Genomic DNA, 17,396 nt, shown 5'->3' on the forward strand with positions numbered 1-17,396 from the left:
CACCCCGCAGAAGCTCTATTTTCCTAACAGCCACTGACACTTGTTTAACACTTCACTATTTCCTTAGCATGACCTGACTGCAAAGCCCTTTTCAATCATTGGATAAAAAGGCAGGTAAACACACACAGCCTGCGAAGGCATAATTAAAACAATGCCACAAAGAAACACGAGGGAGGAAAATCACATTTGTGCCAGCAAATAACTCGTTAAGAAACTACCGCTGCCACTGGGGTACGGAAAGACACTCTTGGTTTTAGTGCTAATGAAGGATGCAAGGATGAGGCAAGGCAGACTGCTTTTTTAAAGAGTACAGTCTGTGAAATTCATGAACTTCTCTGGTCTCCAGTCTCCTTCAGTGTAGAGGGAAAGCACTGATCAAGTTCAATAATTCACCATGGCAGAGCTTTTAAAATTTTGATTAATCCAGTGCAATCATTCCATAGATAATAAAAAAGAAGCCTAGTTTATTCATTAATTCAACAGACACACGTTGAGCCTATACTCTATGCCAGGCACTCTGCTAGGCACTAGGGATAGAATTCAAGAGCTTCAACTCTAATGGGGAAGAAACAGCATACAGGCGATATAAGAAATGTGAGTCCCCAGGACAGTGGAAGGGAATTCAGAATACACTAGCTTTTAAACCTTTCATCTCCTTTCTTCACTTGTCCTCTTTGTTTCTCTTAATTTTTAGACTTGGCCTCCACGGGATCTAGACAAGAAATCTATCCATATTCTTACTGTTCTTGGTACAAGAAAACTGTAGCATGGGGTGGTCTGCTGGGCTCAGATGGGTGTGAAGCCCAGCTTCAGCATTTATTAGAAACGTGAATGTGTACCACTGCTCACCAGGGAGGGGAATGGCATCAATCACAAGCATGGTCACATCTTAAACGAGACCTTGTATATAGAGCCTGGTATGCATTAGTACAGGGTCAGACACCTACTTAAGTCAACTTTAGCTGTAAATATGATAGCAGTGTTTCTCATGGCTGGTGTTAAAGAAACCTGGTGGTTAGGGGTAGAGAGATGTTAATGAGTGGTAAAAGAAATAAACTACCCCTCTGAGAAAACAAGCTCATTAGTTCTCCCCCGTAAACAAAGTAGTGTCATTTTCTGTTAGATACTTAAATTTTTGAGATGCTAGCGTATATTATAAAATGGTGAGTTTAGAAGATACTTTGATCTTATTTAATCCTGCAAGGGATGTTTCCCAGAATACTTAATGACTCCCTGAACTTGTATAGACTAAAAAAAATAATAATAATAATGGGTATTTCTTTTCATGCCAGGCACACCCAATCTCTTATTAATGGTATTCATTTCTTAAAAAGTCACATAACAGAGATCAGCTCTGGGCAGAATCCGGAGCTCTAAATGAGCTAAGACAGGGTTTACCTAGAGAATTTTGCTTTGGTCACTAAAATTTTTTAGATTCATCATGATTAGGGGAAAAAAAAGGTATTACTAAAAAATGAAGCTTCTAAATAAAACTATTGGCAAACAGCTCCTGAATCATGATTTTGAGGCTGTGGGTGATGCTACGGCCTGGGGAGACAGGCTGTCTCACAGTTCTAATTCTGGCCCTGGCGGCACCAGTGGGGATTAGTGATTTATATTCGTATCTTCAGCCTCCTTTTCATAGGTTTGCTTTTCTTATCTAGCTATAGGGGTCCATAAGCTCCAGCCCGCGGACCAAATCTGGCTAACTATCTATTTTTTACGTTTTTAAGTGGTTGGAAAAAATATGCTTTCTTGATATTTGAGAATTATATAGAGTGCCAAATTTTGGTGTCCATTAATAAAGTTTTGTTGGAATGCAGTCAAGACCTATTTGTTTACGCTATAATGACAGAGTTGAGTTATAACCGAGACTACATGGCCTGCAGAAACCTAAAAATATTTATCCTTTGCTCCTTTCCAGAAAATGTTTGCTGGCCCCTGATCTGGCATACAGAATGGATACTAGAATTAAATGGGAATGGATGAACGTGTCTACCGACACTGTGAAAGAGCGTTCCTCAGTAGACACCCTTCATAAGTGCGATCATCAGATCATACCCCAAATAGGTTCACAAATGCCCCAAACGCCTTCTGGTTGACATGGCAGCGACCAGCGTTTCAAGGGATTACACATTTTAAAATGCCCTTTGTATCATTTTAATAGCCTCTTTCAAATGTATATTTTAAGGCATTTTAAGTAGGATGGGAATTTTGAAGAAAAAATCCCACTTTTTTTTTAAATAAAAGAATACATAGTAGCAAAAACATGCTGATTTTCAATCCATTTATTTAATTCATGTTCAGAATTACTTGTGTATATAGAATTATGTCTTCATACCATAAACGACTCCTACTCACATTCTTTAAATGATTTCCACACATTAGCTAAGAAAAAAATAATACAAGCTTCAAGACTGCCTACAGACTTTGGCAGACAGAAAAAAAAAAAAAGAGAGAGAGAGTGTGTTCTAGTTGCCTTTGGGTAACAAATATAATTGCATGAATTTTAACTTACACTACTAACACAAAAGGGGAAAAAAGTGTTAGGATAAAGATAATGTCATAAAATTAAATGCCTTAGCAGCATATTTAACTAATGATCAAGAAAGTGACCAACTTTTACACCTTTTATGCTAAAGTACTATTAAAATATCTCCACATTTTCACACAAAATAGACACCAAATACTGGCTTACATTTTTTAATGGCAGCAAATTAATACAACCGATGACTTTATTCATTCTAGGAAGAATTGCAAATACAGACATAGTAATACAGACAGATAAACTATCATTACTGCTGTGTCAAATAATTATCTCAAAACTCAAAAACTGGCCAAGCTTTTTTCTTTCTCAGAGACACCCAGGACCATCTCTCAGAATAGTCTACTTCTCATATGGCTTATTCTAGAGTGTGGCTGCACTGACCATCTAAATAGGTTCAAGTTTTGGTAAATTAAAAATTATACAGTCTCCAGACCCATGAAATGTTGTATTTTGGAAGAGTTCTTTTGTAAATGCATAAAATAGATCCTGGAGAGTTACAGAATCATGGAACCAGAAGAAAAAAAACAACTAGGTCAGGTAAAATAAAAGTAAAGATAAAAGTAAAAACTGTTTAACTATATAACATGTGGTTACAAATAATAGTAAAAAGTTTTGTCACATATATGCATGAATGTATATAGATGAAATCGATGCATAGGAACATAGAAATAAATAGCTAAATATGGAGAAAAAGATACATACATTGATAGATAAATTAATAAAGTCTCTGAACCCCACATTTAAGCTATGGATTTTAATTTAGAGTCCACAGTTGGGTTTCTTTGAACACCTCCCCACCCACCCACCCCCCCCACCCCCCGCCAAATTGTTTGCAGTTTGGTAGGTCTTTACATTTTTCTGACAAAAAGATGCAAAATGCAGTTACTGAATTGTCTAAGTACCCATGCTCCCTCACTTTTCACTCATACAAATCTTGAAATTTACAGACGTGATATGCAATTGTCAGAGGGTACTGGAAATAATTAGTGTAGTCCCAGCTAACGGCAGGATAGATGACACCTTCTCCTTTTCTGAAGGGCTTAATTTCATTTCCAGGCAGATGAAAATCACCTTGGATTACCCTTCAAAATTTCTCTCTCTCTCTCTCTTTTTTTCTTTTTTTAACTTCCACAGCTGTCCCTTCATCTCTCATCCCCTTTTTTTTCTGTGTTTACCTCTTTCCTTTCCCTGGAGGAGGGAAGAAGATAAAACCTCCCAGTTCTAGTTATTACTGATTTGGGGCACTGGGCCGAGATGGAGCTTTGAGAGTCTGGAATATTGGTAATTGCCCTTGACAATCATAATGAGTCTTCCCCTGGATAATACCTCTTGCAGATCCGTGTACCACTTCCCAACATATGAGTATTATTAAGCGTGCTTGCTGGTGGCTAGACAGTGAAGGAAAATTTGGCCAGTATGCGGAGGGAGTTTGTGAAGAAGCTGAGACAATTTTAGCAAAGTGAGTTCCATAATGAAGAATGCTCAGCCCCAGTGTGCAGCAGTTTTCTGTAGGAAAAAAATTACACACGCATAATCCTTCTTTGGTACAGTTATTCACGTATAATTAAGGCAACTGCAGGCAAGGCAGCTTTTCTCCCCAGTTTTGCATGACAGTGTAGTTATAACCTCAGAACATACATTCGAAAGAACTGTAAGTGGGCACCTTTCTCTAGTCCTGTTTTTATGATGGGCTTCTAAATTACCCGGTAATTTATTTTAATTACTAATTAATTAATTAATTAATTTAATAAATAATTTAGACCTTTCTCTAGTCCTGTTTTTATGACGGGCTTAACCATATAAATAATTGAAAATAAATGAAAATGCCCACTCTCACTTCAAGTGCCGAAACTCTTAATACAAATATATCTATTTCCATTAATGATAAAAAATTTGCATGCTCGAATTTCAGAAATCAGGCTCCAGCCTCTAATATCTCATATTTTAAAGCCAGAATATATAGAACTTCATTTTGATTTTCTGGAACTTTACTTTTGTAAAGGTAAATCAGTCTCGTGCGCGCGCACACACACACACACACACACACACTTACATATGCATTCACTGGTAGTGTTAGCTATTGGACCTTTGTCAAATTACTTCACTGTGCCTCAGTTTCTTTATCTGGAAATGGAGATAACGGAGCTGGCCTCCTGGAGCTGTGATAAAGATCAAGTTAAATGATACAGGTGCAGAGCCGGGGACATTGCCGGGATCCAGAAAGCGAGGTACACATGAAACTACAGCGACTATAATGGATACGGTGCTGCTCTGTCTAGATCCCAGAAGCTGGTGGCAGCTGATGACTCATAGAAGATTTCATGGAAATTCCTCCCCACTGCACCAAGAAGCTGCTTCACCTGAGTTTATCTGTCTCCCCTTCCCCATCACCAACTAGACCAGCTGATGCCAAGAAACAAGGTCTGGCTCCTCAGTTTACAGCCATTCTGAGGGGCATCCCAGCTCTGGAGCTCCGTGCAGTGTCAGCAGAGAGCTCATTTGCAATGGTGTTGTGGGCCAGCTACTCTCTCTGCCTGATGCTGCTTTCCTTGTTTGTCACAGATGAAACATCTCCAGAGAGCATTCCCCAATACATGGTTTTAAAAAAAAAAATCTATCCATCCATCTATCTATCTACCTATCTACTATCTCTAGTATAGTTAACATACACTGTTACATTAGTTTCAAGTATGTAATGATTCAATAATTTTATACATGACTCAGTGCTCATCAGGATAAATGTATTCTTAACCCCCTTCACCTGTTTCACCCATTCCACCACCTACCTTCCCTCTGACAACTACTTTATTCTCTATTTAAGACTATTTTTATTTTGTTTTTTATTTCTTTTATTTCTTTGTTTATTTGTTTGGTTTCTCAAATTCCACATATCATATGGAATCATATGGTATTTGCCTTTCTCTGACTGACTTGTTTCATGTAGCATTATACACTCTAGATCCAACCTTGTCATTGCAAATGACAATTTCATTCTTTTTATGGCCACTATATATTTTATAGTATATAGTTTATATATACTAGTGTATGTATATATATACACACACACACACACACACTAGTCTATATACACACATACTGACATTGGGGTTGATTCCACATCCTGGCTATTGTAAATAATGCTACAGTAAATATAGGAATGCATATATCTTTTCAATCCCCAATATACCTTTTACATCAGTCTCCATCACTCTCCACCAGAGTGTGTTTTTTCAAAATCCAATCTAAGAGCACAGATAAATATAGATAAAATGTTGTCTTTCCATTATCCTGAAATTGCTGTTAGGATCAAAATCTGAAGGAAAAACTGCTAAAAACCCCCATTCTAAGTTGAAAACCACAATGGAAGTTGTACCTAACCACATCCCCACAAGGCTTACAGAGAATGCATTTCCAAGAAGAAACCCAAACCCCATGTTCCTGCCCCTGACTATGATAACAGGAAGGTTAGGATAGGGAAAGTGCTTCTCGGAGAATGGTTTTCAAGAAAACCCTAGTTTTTGAAAGGGAGGAAAATAAATTTTCTCAGCCATCAGAACAAACCGAGAAAGCACCGGAGAGTTTCTGGTAAATTCTGAAGTGTGTTAGAACTGTCACTCACACCTTCTCACATGAAGCTTGGCAAGCCATTCAAAATGCGGGGTCTGAAGGTCATGCTTCATGGAAAAAGGGGCAAGCTGACAGCGTTAAGGGAGACAGCAATAGTGAAAGAGCCCACATTATCCCTCCTTGGCAGACCAGCATACATGAGTTTCCTGGTAGCTGATACGCATGAAGAAAGCAGCTGGCCTTGGGCCCTTCTGATGGTATCCCATCTAACAGGACCATGCCTGAGGTGGAAAATTCTACATGTGAAGCAGATTTCCCATTCTAGGGCTTCTGAATAATCTACAAAGGTACTCTAGGAGCAAGCAAGTCAACTTTTGGAAAAGGGGTATCATAACCAATCAGTGTTGAGGGGCTAACTCCCATGTAGGTACATTGGTACCTTCTTCCTTCTTTCTCTTGGTGGCATTATCAGAAAGGAAGGCAGAGAAATAAGACTGAGAATGGGAGGAATTTCCCTCCACTTCAGCCACTAGAGCTGAGGTCATTGCTGCACCAGGGGATGGTAAGATCATATACAGCAGGAAGCAAGAGTTCAACATGGCCAAGTTAGGAGTAGCTATCACCAACAATAAAACCATTTCATAGGATTGGGAGTCCTCCGTAAATCTGGTAAACATACACACTTCAAGAAGTATTTATTCAGCACCTTGCCTTATACTGTACCAGGTGTTAGAGACACTATGATGAAAAGAAAGAGGTGGCTTGTGACTCTTACGGCTCACACACATCCTTGTCTCATTTTGCCTGCCTGTGTCTCTGAATCACTATGTTTTCTTCTCCCTCTGACAGACTATTCTTCAAAGAAAGTTAAGACATCATCATCCATTAATTACTGTTTATTTTTTTTAAGCAACATAAGGAAAACTTTCCCAGAACACATTTTGAGAAGCAAAGAGACTGACTGCGTTTTCTTACTTCAAGTACTATACATTAAATTCTGCCAACATTCCTTTCTCAACCACATTTCCCAAAAGCTTAGCACTTGGCCATAAAAGTTCACTCAAGTCTAAAATTTGGCATGCCTGACGGCAAAATCTTCAAATTTGCCAATTTGGCGAACATCTCCGTTTTGAATAACGAGTAGAGAAACAGGAAAAAACTGGAGTGAAATGCTATAAATCATGGCATTATTTAGAGACAATTCATTTCATGGGATAACATCAGGTTTAAAAGAAATTAACCCTAAATTATGGTAGATCTGTTGTTAGATAGATTTTTTTTTTACAAAAATTGAAAACCTGCCTAGAAATATAATATACAAATTTAAGTAATACACAAAGATCTGAGACTTTCAATTCTATTGAAAAATATTTTTGTATTATTTACACATGACTATTACTTAATTTCAGAGGACATTTTAGATTTAAGCAAAACAAAAATGACAAAACAAAAACTGCTATGTACATAGCATATATTGATATATATATAAATTATAAAGAGTTATATACTATAATATCTTATAGTACAAAGAATTATAAAGATATATAGCACATACACTGATAAACTGTATAAATATATATACACATACACACACAAATGTGTGTGCATATATATGGTACGAGAATATTTGGCAAAGAGCTTTGGGAGGCTTTTGTTAGTTTTGTTGGAAATAATTACAGGCATGTGGGATTAAAAGATTTAATCCCATCCATTGATATACCTTGGGTAGCTGGGCTTGAGGTATTTGTACATAAAGGTAGAATCATGTTGGATCTGTAAACATCATTTGTAGGATGGATTTTCAAAAGTGGTGATTGAGAGAATTCCACAGAGAAAGCCAGTAGAGAATCTATACATGCTCTAAGACTCTGCTGCCAGGCAGGACTGAGGAAGGTTCTGTCCAAAGCACCGACCACATTGCTGCAGTCCTGCCTGTTTCCCACCCTTTCTGAAAAATGAAAACACTCTTGCAACTTTCCAGATTCCCTGTGTCAAACTATCACACACTTGGAATAATTAGAAAACATTATCGTACCATTCTCATTTGCAAAGAGAAATCAAGTGTAGTTAATAATCCTAATTTGCAATAATTGGTTAAAAAATCATGTGATCCAGATCCCCACATTTTCATACAAGTACAAGAGCATCTGTCTGGAGATTCCATCTTAATGTGAGGTGAGCACAATAGAGCCCCGATGACCACAAATAATGGCGCAAACACTGGATTCTCAAGGCAGCCATAGTATTTCCCAAATCCCTCTTTAAAGAAGCATTTGGCACAATTCTCTTGTCACTCCTTAAGATAACTCAGAATTATAAAACCTAATTTAGAAGCTACTGTATATTGTATTAGTGATTCAGGAAGCATCTTTTCAAATGAGCTATGGACATGATACGTTTATTTCCATGATGACTGCAGCAAACCCAAATTTCTCTGAAGAAATTTTTTTTTTTTTTTGAAGGGACAACCTTCAGATTTCACTTCATGCAGCCTGAAACTTCGTAGGCTTTACTCGTCAAAAGCCATTATGTCATATGCCCTGCACGTGAAGCACATGACCTAGAACAACATTCTTAGAGGGGAAGTTTTTTTTTTTTTAAATTAACATATAGTATATTATTTGTTTCAGAGGTACAGGTCTGTGATTCATCAGTTTCACACAATTCACAGCACTCACCACAGCACATAACATCCCCAATGTCCATCACCCAGCCCCTCCATCCCTCCCACACCCCTCCTCTCCAGGACCCACAGTTTGTTTCCTGAGATTAATAGTCTCTTATGCTTTGTCTCCCTCTCTGGTTTAGAGGGGATGTTTTGATACTTCCCAGGCTTGAAGACACAGTTGTCTCTAGAACAATCTTGATAATATCCGTTTGTGTTATATCAGAACACCTCTACCAAAAGATAAATCTCTACACGTGTAGTAGATGAAATGGAAAAATCAGACCTTAATACCATGTTCCCTTAAAAGCCAATAGGCACTAATGTTGCAAATAAAAAGGGAAAGAAATTTCCTCTAGTGATACTTCAAAGACTTTGCAACATCTGGAATTTGGTTCCATACAGTGTATTCCACTAAAAAGTAAGTATAAAAAGATTTTAATGGGGCAAACAGGATTCAGGTTTCTTACAATGTGCTCTCCCTGGGGGAAAACAAATAACACAATACATCTGACTAACCTTTCTGCACTTCAGCTGCATTAATTAACGTGTAGTCATGGATTCCATCATGAGCCAGATGAACTCAGTGCTACAGCTGTTTCCAGTGAGGGGGAAAATAGGCTTCCACATTTCAGATTCCCACCATTTATATATCCAGGGAAAAATGTTTTATTGGCTGCCTTTGTGCCAGCATTATTGATATGCATTACATATTAGTCATCCAAATAAATTCACGCACACCCTAGACTGTGATTAAAGTGTCAGTATCACGTGAACTGGGTTAGCCAGAGCCAATGCCATAAAAACCACGCCTAACCCTTTTTCTTACATCAAGGATTAAGGAAGGGCTAACGAACTGATCAAAGAAGGAGATCATGACCTTGAAAAAAATTGTTGTTGAGTGAGTCAAACATTTAAGTGGAGATCAGGTACTCTGAGAGAGAAGGATGAAGATGACTAGAAAAAAATGAACAGATGTTGAAGAAATTTAACTGCAGGATCTCATGGCTTGGCAGAGACATTCTCAATGCTAGAAGCCAAACATGTGGAAGTGGCTGGTTGGGAGCAAAGCTGAGGTACAAAACTTCAGTGCTTGGTCAGTCACTGAAAGAGGATTTTTGTTTTGTTTTATTTTTAGAGCAAAGGTTCTGTTAAGATGCAATTTGTGAAGAAATATGACGGTGAATCAGCTGGGCGACGCATTCCACCTGGAACACCTTGCCAAATTTCCTATCACAGGAGCACTGTAAAACTAATTTTGTCTCCAATAGTTCTTTATAAACGCTGTGTCATGACTGCTGGTCAGCTCTGGAGTCTCATGGACAAATGGATATCCAATAGTCATGGAGCCGTGTGTGTGTATGCACGCACAATCATTTATAGTACAAACCTGAAATGATTACCCATGTAAATACTAACCAAATTGGGCACTTGCCTTGTCAAACTAATGTTCTTAGCCGCAACTCAAGAAGAATAAAAGTTGTGTGTCTTCACTTTTACCAACATGGAATGGCAGTAACTTAATCAAACCAGAGAACTATCTTACCTGGAACTACTTCAAAAAGGAATTTTCCTGGGCTCTCCTCATTGCAGGGATGCTCAAGAACTTTATTTCCAGGCAGAAAAATAGTACCCTGTGAACACAAAGGCCCCAAACATCAACATCATCAGAAAGCAAACACTGAATATCATCATCATCATCATCATCATCAGTGAATATCCAAGGTGTATCTGTAATCCAGCATATAGGAATATGCATCAAACTCATTTACAGTCCCAGCCATTCAAAAATCATGTAATAGAATCATATTCCTCCAACTTTTAATAAGTCTTTGTTGGCCAGCTAATGTGTATAAGACACTGTATTAGGTGCTGAGTTCATTTTAAGCACTGATTTATTAAATGCATTCTGTGTGCCAAATTTTTTACTGAGCATTCTACCAACCATCATATTATTTAACTGTTAGAATAGTCTTATAAGTTAGGTATTACTTTCTCCATTTTACAGCTGTGAAAACCAAGGCAGAGATATAAATAACTTAGCCAATGTTATCAGAGCCCTCTCTTGATTATTCCTTCTCTTTTCTGTTAGATTTCTCTCTTTAATGTATTATTTCCATTAGTACTGAGACATACTTAAAATTCTATCTTATTGAAAGACATTACTTTGACTCCCCCTCCAGCTATTACCTTTTTTTTCCCTTGCCTAGTAAAGAGTTGCCTACATTGAATCTATGTCCTTACATGTTTCCACTGTAGCCTGGTTTGTGCACCCACAATTCTAATTACATGATTCTCACAAGCTCTATGCTTGACATAAATTATGACTTCCCAGGAACACTTCCCACTTGACATAAATTATGACTTCCCAGGAACCACTCTTTCTTGAAGCACCTTCTTTCCTTGGTTTCTTATTTTTAACTAGGTTTTTCTCTTAGTTTTCTGTTGAGTCTCTTTTGCTGATTCCAAGTGTCCTTTAGATAATAAAGTGTTTTAAAGATGTATCCAGTGATTCCCTCTCTTCTGACTCTGTTCTCTCTTGGAGCTATCTCATTCATGCCGATGACTTCGATAATCAACTATAAACCAATGAACATCAGATTACTCTTTCTAACTCAGTGCTCTCTGAGCTTCAGAACTTTATGTCCAAGAACTCATTTGAATTTCCATCTGGATATCTCAAAAGCACCTTAAACTAAATTTAGTCAATTTAAATGCAATTATTTTTGATCCTATTTATGTATTCCCTAGCTTTGTGACTGGCATCTTCTTCCAATCAGTTGCAAAAGCCAAAAATGTAGAAGTCATCATATCTAGTATATCTCTACTACCACTATTCCCTAGTTCAAGTGCTTATTGTCTGCAGTCTGGTATAGGGTGTGTGTGTGTGTGTGTGTGTGTGTGTGTGTGTGTGTGTGTTTTAAGATTTTATTTATTTGAGGTTGGGGGGAGAGATACCACAAGTGGGTGGCAGAGGGAGAAGAACCTCAGCCGAAGGCAAACACTTAATCAAGTCACCCAGGCACCCTGTGGTCTGGTGTGTTTCAAATTCACTGAATTCCCCATAATACTCAAAAATCTTTCAATCCACTTTTTTCCTTAATGCAGTCCAAGTAGCTTTAGAAACAGAAATTTCACCTTGCAATTTTCTTGCCTAAAAATCTTCAGTGCCTTTCATTTGTCCTAGGATAAACTTCTGGATGATCTATAAGCCCATTTTTCTATTCTCTGCTTTTGATGTTTTCTATGACTTTCTATAATCAAGCTGGTAAGTAAATAAATAGTATCATAAATTCTGTAAGTAGTATCATACTACCCTCTATTTTAGGACTACATTCTTTCCTGGATTATTTTATAACCACTGATTGAATATCCAAAATATACTTGCATAGCTTCCAGAAAATCTTCCTGCATTGATTTACCATTGTATGCAATTATGTTATTAGTAAAATTATTTGATTAAAGTCTATCTCCATCATTAAACTGTAAGGGAGCAAGGATAATATGTGTTTTGCTCCCTAATTTACCACCAATGCCTAGTATTTTGCCTGCCATAAGGTTAATGCTAAAAAATTGTTGAGTGAATAATAAGTGAATAAGTACTCTGAGTGCAGTAAAGCCAAAATTCAAAACCAAGCATGCTGGATTTAAAAGCCTGTATTATTGTGAACCATATTATATCCTCCAGTTTTGCCATTTTGAAGCAATATTTAGCTCAAGTAATATTGTATTCAGTTTTCATCCTACCTGGTTTGGCACAGAAAATTATAGCCATCAACTCCATCCACGTCTAGACTTAAAGTGATAAAGCATAACACTCCCTAACTAAAACCCAAGGAATTATAGGTTAGACATATCCCTCTCCCTTTCCACTCACAAGATGAAATGGTGGAGGTACTGCTTTGTTTTCCTCCTCCAGGAAGTAGATTTTCCTACTTATCATATCTATGGATCCCATTTTGTTTTCTGGCACTTTTCAATAATTTTTTTAAAAAATTACGAAATACTTTGAAAATATTCATCTTAGTTAAGATCTTTTTTTATTTCTAGGTTGAATCTATATGGTTTCCATATAAAATGATAAAATCAGTTGCTTCAATTAAGAGTTTATTTTACTTACTGAAAAGATTTTGTGAAGTCATTAAATTTGTGATTTAGCTGAGTGTTAGAACATAGCATCCCACCTTCTAGACAGATACAATATTCATTTATGTATGCATGTATGCTTATATACTTGTACGTGGGTATGTATGGTTCCTGTTTAATTCTGTGTCTTCAGGCCCTACTTAGGATCTTAAGCAGTACATATATGGTATAAGTTGGATTCAAGCCACTCTCCTGCACAAATAATTCTGCTGCAAGGGCAATTCTCCTTCATGAAATCCCAAACCACCTCACTTGGTCATTAAAAGACAAAGTAGTGCTATCCTTTGTTGCCTTTTTCATACATATGAAATAGCTACTTCTGGCTGAAATTTTTATTTTCATTTTCAAATTTGACATCTCACAGATTTTATATTTTGGCTGTCTTCCAAATAAATTGTGATGTCAGCAAAATAGTTTAAACATCAGTAGACAGTGGTTAGGGCAGGATATATTGTAACTGACAAACATTTGCTCTGGTTAATTCTTTAAGTCATTCCGTAAGTAAAATAAAGTTATTTAATCGAAACAGCTAACTTGATTACCTTGTATAGAAACCATAAAGTCTATACCTGAGAGAAGAGTCTTAATTGTGATAGTTATTTTCAACATATTCTGTAATTTTATATTTTTAGAAAATGCAAATCAATTTTTAAAAACCTGTAATTTACCCACTGCCATAGATAATTAACATTAGCCACATCTGTATATATTTATGAACATGTATTAACGTCTATAATGACTTCTACATAAAAATAATCAAAGTAAAGCCTAATTTATTACCTGCTTCCAAACTTAAAAATCATGTAGTTATCATGCCATTTTAATAATAGACATCATTTTTTAAAACTAAATAGTAGTTTTAGTTGTTTGTTTGAATATTCATACTTTCACATCCTCTTGTAAAGAATTTATGGTTTTTGTAAGTGTTATTACAAGAAACATTTTCATGAACATCCATGAAGCTAAATCTATGAGCTCCCCCTTAACTCATTCTGTCGGACAAATCCCTGAGAGAGAACTCAGTAGTCAAAAAGTATGCAATAAAAAAAAAAAGTAAGCACTGTTTATATGGGTTTGGTTAATTCTTTCCAGAGCTGCTCTAAATTAGTTAAGCAAACAAATAAATAATTAATGAGCAAGTAAAATAAAAGTGCCCAATCTGACTGAGAATAGTTTATTGGGACACTACCATATATCAGATATTTTTTCTAAAACTATTTCAGATGATGCGAAGTGTGTGAAAGAAAGAAACTCTTTACTCTCGATATAATAAGATAATGCACGACTATAAAAGAAGTGCCTACACATATGTAGAAAAGCAGACAGATATAATAAAGTTTAAGAAGAGAGCATCATTAGAACAATCTGATTAATTAAGAAAGGTAATATGAAAAAAAATGGTTTTTAAAGGAAGATTAGATTTTAAGATTTAGTGAGGTCAGGGTAATATTCCAAAATGGAGGAAATCACATCAGCAAAAGCAATAATTAGGGCCATATGCTCAGGCCACATTAGAATAAGAGAATTTTCAAATGGAGGAAAAATTAGGAAGTAAAGACTGTTGGCGATGCTGAGGACACTCTGTGGAAAGTCTAAACTGGGATAGAGGATGGGGCACTTGACGTCTGTGACAACTGAGAAACCAAGCAGGCTCTGGAGAAAAGCAGATGGAGATTTAGGAATACCAGCCTCTTAGAAGTTTGTCACTGTGAAGCAATTAATTTGTCAGAGACGGCAACATCAAGACTTACAAAAAAGTGTTGGCAGCAGAAATGGCATGAATTTGCCCCAAAGATGCATTACTGGAGATAGAAGTTTTTGGAAATATAAAGGTACCTGGACGGAGTTTTAACGATAGGTCATGAAGAAGGAAGAGTTGAAGATGATTTCAGTTTTTCTCTTCTGTATATCTAGAAGAAAGGTGGTGCCTCTTATTTGAAATGAGGAATACAGATGAATTAAGCTCCAATAAGCCCATGTACTTGAGCCAGAACTGCATAATATTCTTTAATTTTCTGTTCAATTGTAGTTGGGCTGGATGCTGTCTGTTTGCCTCTCCTCCCTTCTTCTTTCCACCCATCACTCTATTCTGTACCTCAGGAGACTAATCTCTACGAATTTCATAAATCAGGCTCTCTTGACCTCTGACTTCAGGTTGGTTTTGAGATGTTATAGTGGAAAATGAGAAGGCCACAAGCGAGATGGACTGAGGTGTTTATTGAACTGCCTTCCTCTATGCTAGCCAGGAATCTGGTCCTACTTGCATTGGATACCTCAGTCCACATCTCCTAAATCTGCAGGCTTCTCCTCGTTCCAGTGGAGCTAACAGTCCCAGGATGTTTTCCCTATCTGTGGGTTTCTATGAACCCTTCCAACACTTTATAAATGGCTTCTTTATCATACAGCCTACAATTATCCCTTTTAAAGTGGAGCCATCATTTCTTGCTGGGATCTTAAGTGACAAAATCGATGCAAGAGCTCTGAGTTTTCTAAGAAATGGCTTATTACCTCATGATGTTCAACATGCTTCACTGGAAATTTTGGAGGACCGTGGAGAAGAGGCTCAAATATAAGAAGGAGATATAAGCTTTTCGATGGAAGTTCAGTACATATGGCAATAATTACATGTCAACAACTAATCAGCATATTCAGAGTGGAATTATGCTTATTTTTATCCATTACAGGAAATATCTTTTCCTAAAGAACCTTGGAAAATTTCAAAATGAGATAACATGTAAAACAAAATCTTTAATAGTTTGAGAGCTGAGAGTCGGCAAAAGAAACATAATTCAGAATGATAATAGGGTCTCATTTTCAGCCTGAACTGGTATTAGAAAAGAAGCTCATCTCTGGTTATTATCAAAGCACTGAGCCAAAACCACAAGATAGTGGGGTAAAAGCAAGATGATGTTGAAAATAAGCATAGTAATCTTATTGTCTAGAATTTAGATTGAAAAAAAAATGCATGCATGTGCAGCACCTTTGTTAGTTTCTATGAACACAATAATGAGAATTTCTTTCCAGCACTAACAATGATCAGGCACATCACAAGGGACTAGGCAAAGTCTCAACTTGACAATATGTATGTATTTTTAATGTAACTAGACACAGGTTGAAAATTAACATCAAGGGGAAATAACTATTATTCAACAGTTTTTTTTTTTTAGAGTAACATAAGTTGATTTGATTTTTTTCTCCTTTGTAGCAAGTAATTTCATCGTCATTCAACAAATATTTATTAAACAACACTTGGCATATGACAGGCCCTCTCCTAGGCACAAAGGATATAATGTTGAGAAATTCCAACAAGGTCTTTGCACACTTGGATCTTAGGATCATTCAATGAATATTGAAAGTTGAAAAGAAAATGATATAAAAACTGTACCCAGAAGCACTCTGGCCATATAATAATCTACCAATGACAGTGAAGTTTCTGGTTTGGTAAATCCGCTCCACAGTTAATCTGCTTAGTTGCAGATTCCCACTCCACCACCAATTAGCCGTATGATTTCAGGCGAGACTGTTATCCTCCTTTTCCTCAGCTTCTACATTCTTAGACTGGAATTGAAAATAGAACCTACTTCATAAAGTCACTGTGAGCTAATACGGGTAGTTTGTAGAAGAACACCTGATACTATTTTTTTTAGCTGTTTTTAATATTAAAAAAAAAAATCTTTCCATATCCCAGAAGCCTCAATGATATTTTGGGCCCATATTTTGTAAATCCCCAAATAATGATAGCTCTAGTAAAGTTTCGATATGTATCTGCTGGCATTATCATCTAGGTGAGTAAACAGAGGGGTAAACTAATTAAAAAATTTTAAGTCATTTTTTTACTATCATTTGTAAGGCTAGACCAACCAAAACTAACAAACCTCAATTTAACAATCATGTTAATAAATAGCACGGCATAATGATAGTGATAATGATGACGGCTGACGTTACTTACCTGTTAGTTTGCTAAACCCCTATGTACACTATTTGTATCATTCATTTGCTCAGTGACTGTGTGATGTAGATATTTCTCATTTTATAGATGAAGAAATGAAGCTCAAGGAGGCAAAGAGCCTGACATAGTAATTTCCTAATACATATTTGAACAAAAAAAAATGAATGACTAGATGAATACAAGCTGCTTTAAGGACTTTATCTTTAATTAGTGCCCCAATTTATGTTCCTATTTCTCATCAATTACTGCTATTTAAAGCAGGTAGAAGAAGTTTCATGAAGAGTTATTAAGTTTCTTTTTAGCCTCTGAAATTACTTACACCAATTCCTGGAATGCTGCTGGGAAGGAAGTTAAGGGAGGCTTGCAGATCCATACATTTTTAGAGTAAATTTTGTAGTAATCAAAAGTATCAAAGTAATTTTGATATGAAAACTCTTTGGGGAACACTGACCCAAGCATTGGTATAAATTGCCTTATAGAGAAAATAGCACAGTATTCACAAAGCTGGGTACCTTGTAGAA

At 36.6% G+C, this 17,396-nt stretch overlaps 1 protein-coding gene across 6 annotated transcripts in view; it reads right to left on the reverse strand.

Moving 5' to 3' along the window:
- LOC111153929 (Rho GTPase activating protein 24) overlaps positions 1-17,396 on the reverse strand; it is a 501,171-nt gene that overhangs the window by 273,218 nt on the left and 210,557 nt on the right. For 4 of the 6 annotated variants that reach the window (XM_022513262.1, XM_022513253.1, XM_022513280.1 and 1 more), the window contains one exon: positions 10,327-10,414. In XM_022513262.1, coding sequence (XP_022368970.1) covers positions 10,327-10,414 — 88 coding nt within the window. Of the gene's footprint in view, positions 1-10,326; positions 10,415-17,396 lie in introns of those variants that run through there. The other 2 variants (XM_022513297.1, XM_022513302.1) reach the window with 2 other exon arrangements.

Source organism: Enhydra lutris, unplaced genomic scaffold (assembly GCF_002288905.1).
Source record: "Enhydra lutris kenyoni isolate GAN:26980312 unplaced genomic scaffold, ASM228890v2 scaffoldscaffold3, whole genome shotgun sequence".
Classification (NCBI taxonomy): Eukaryota; Metazoa; Chordata; class Mammalia; order Carnivora; family Mustelidae; genus Enhydra; species Enhydra lutris.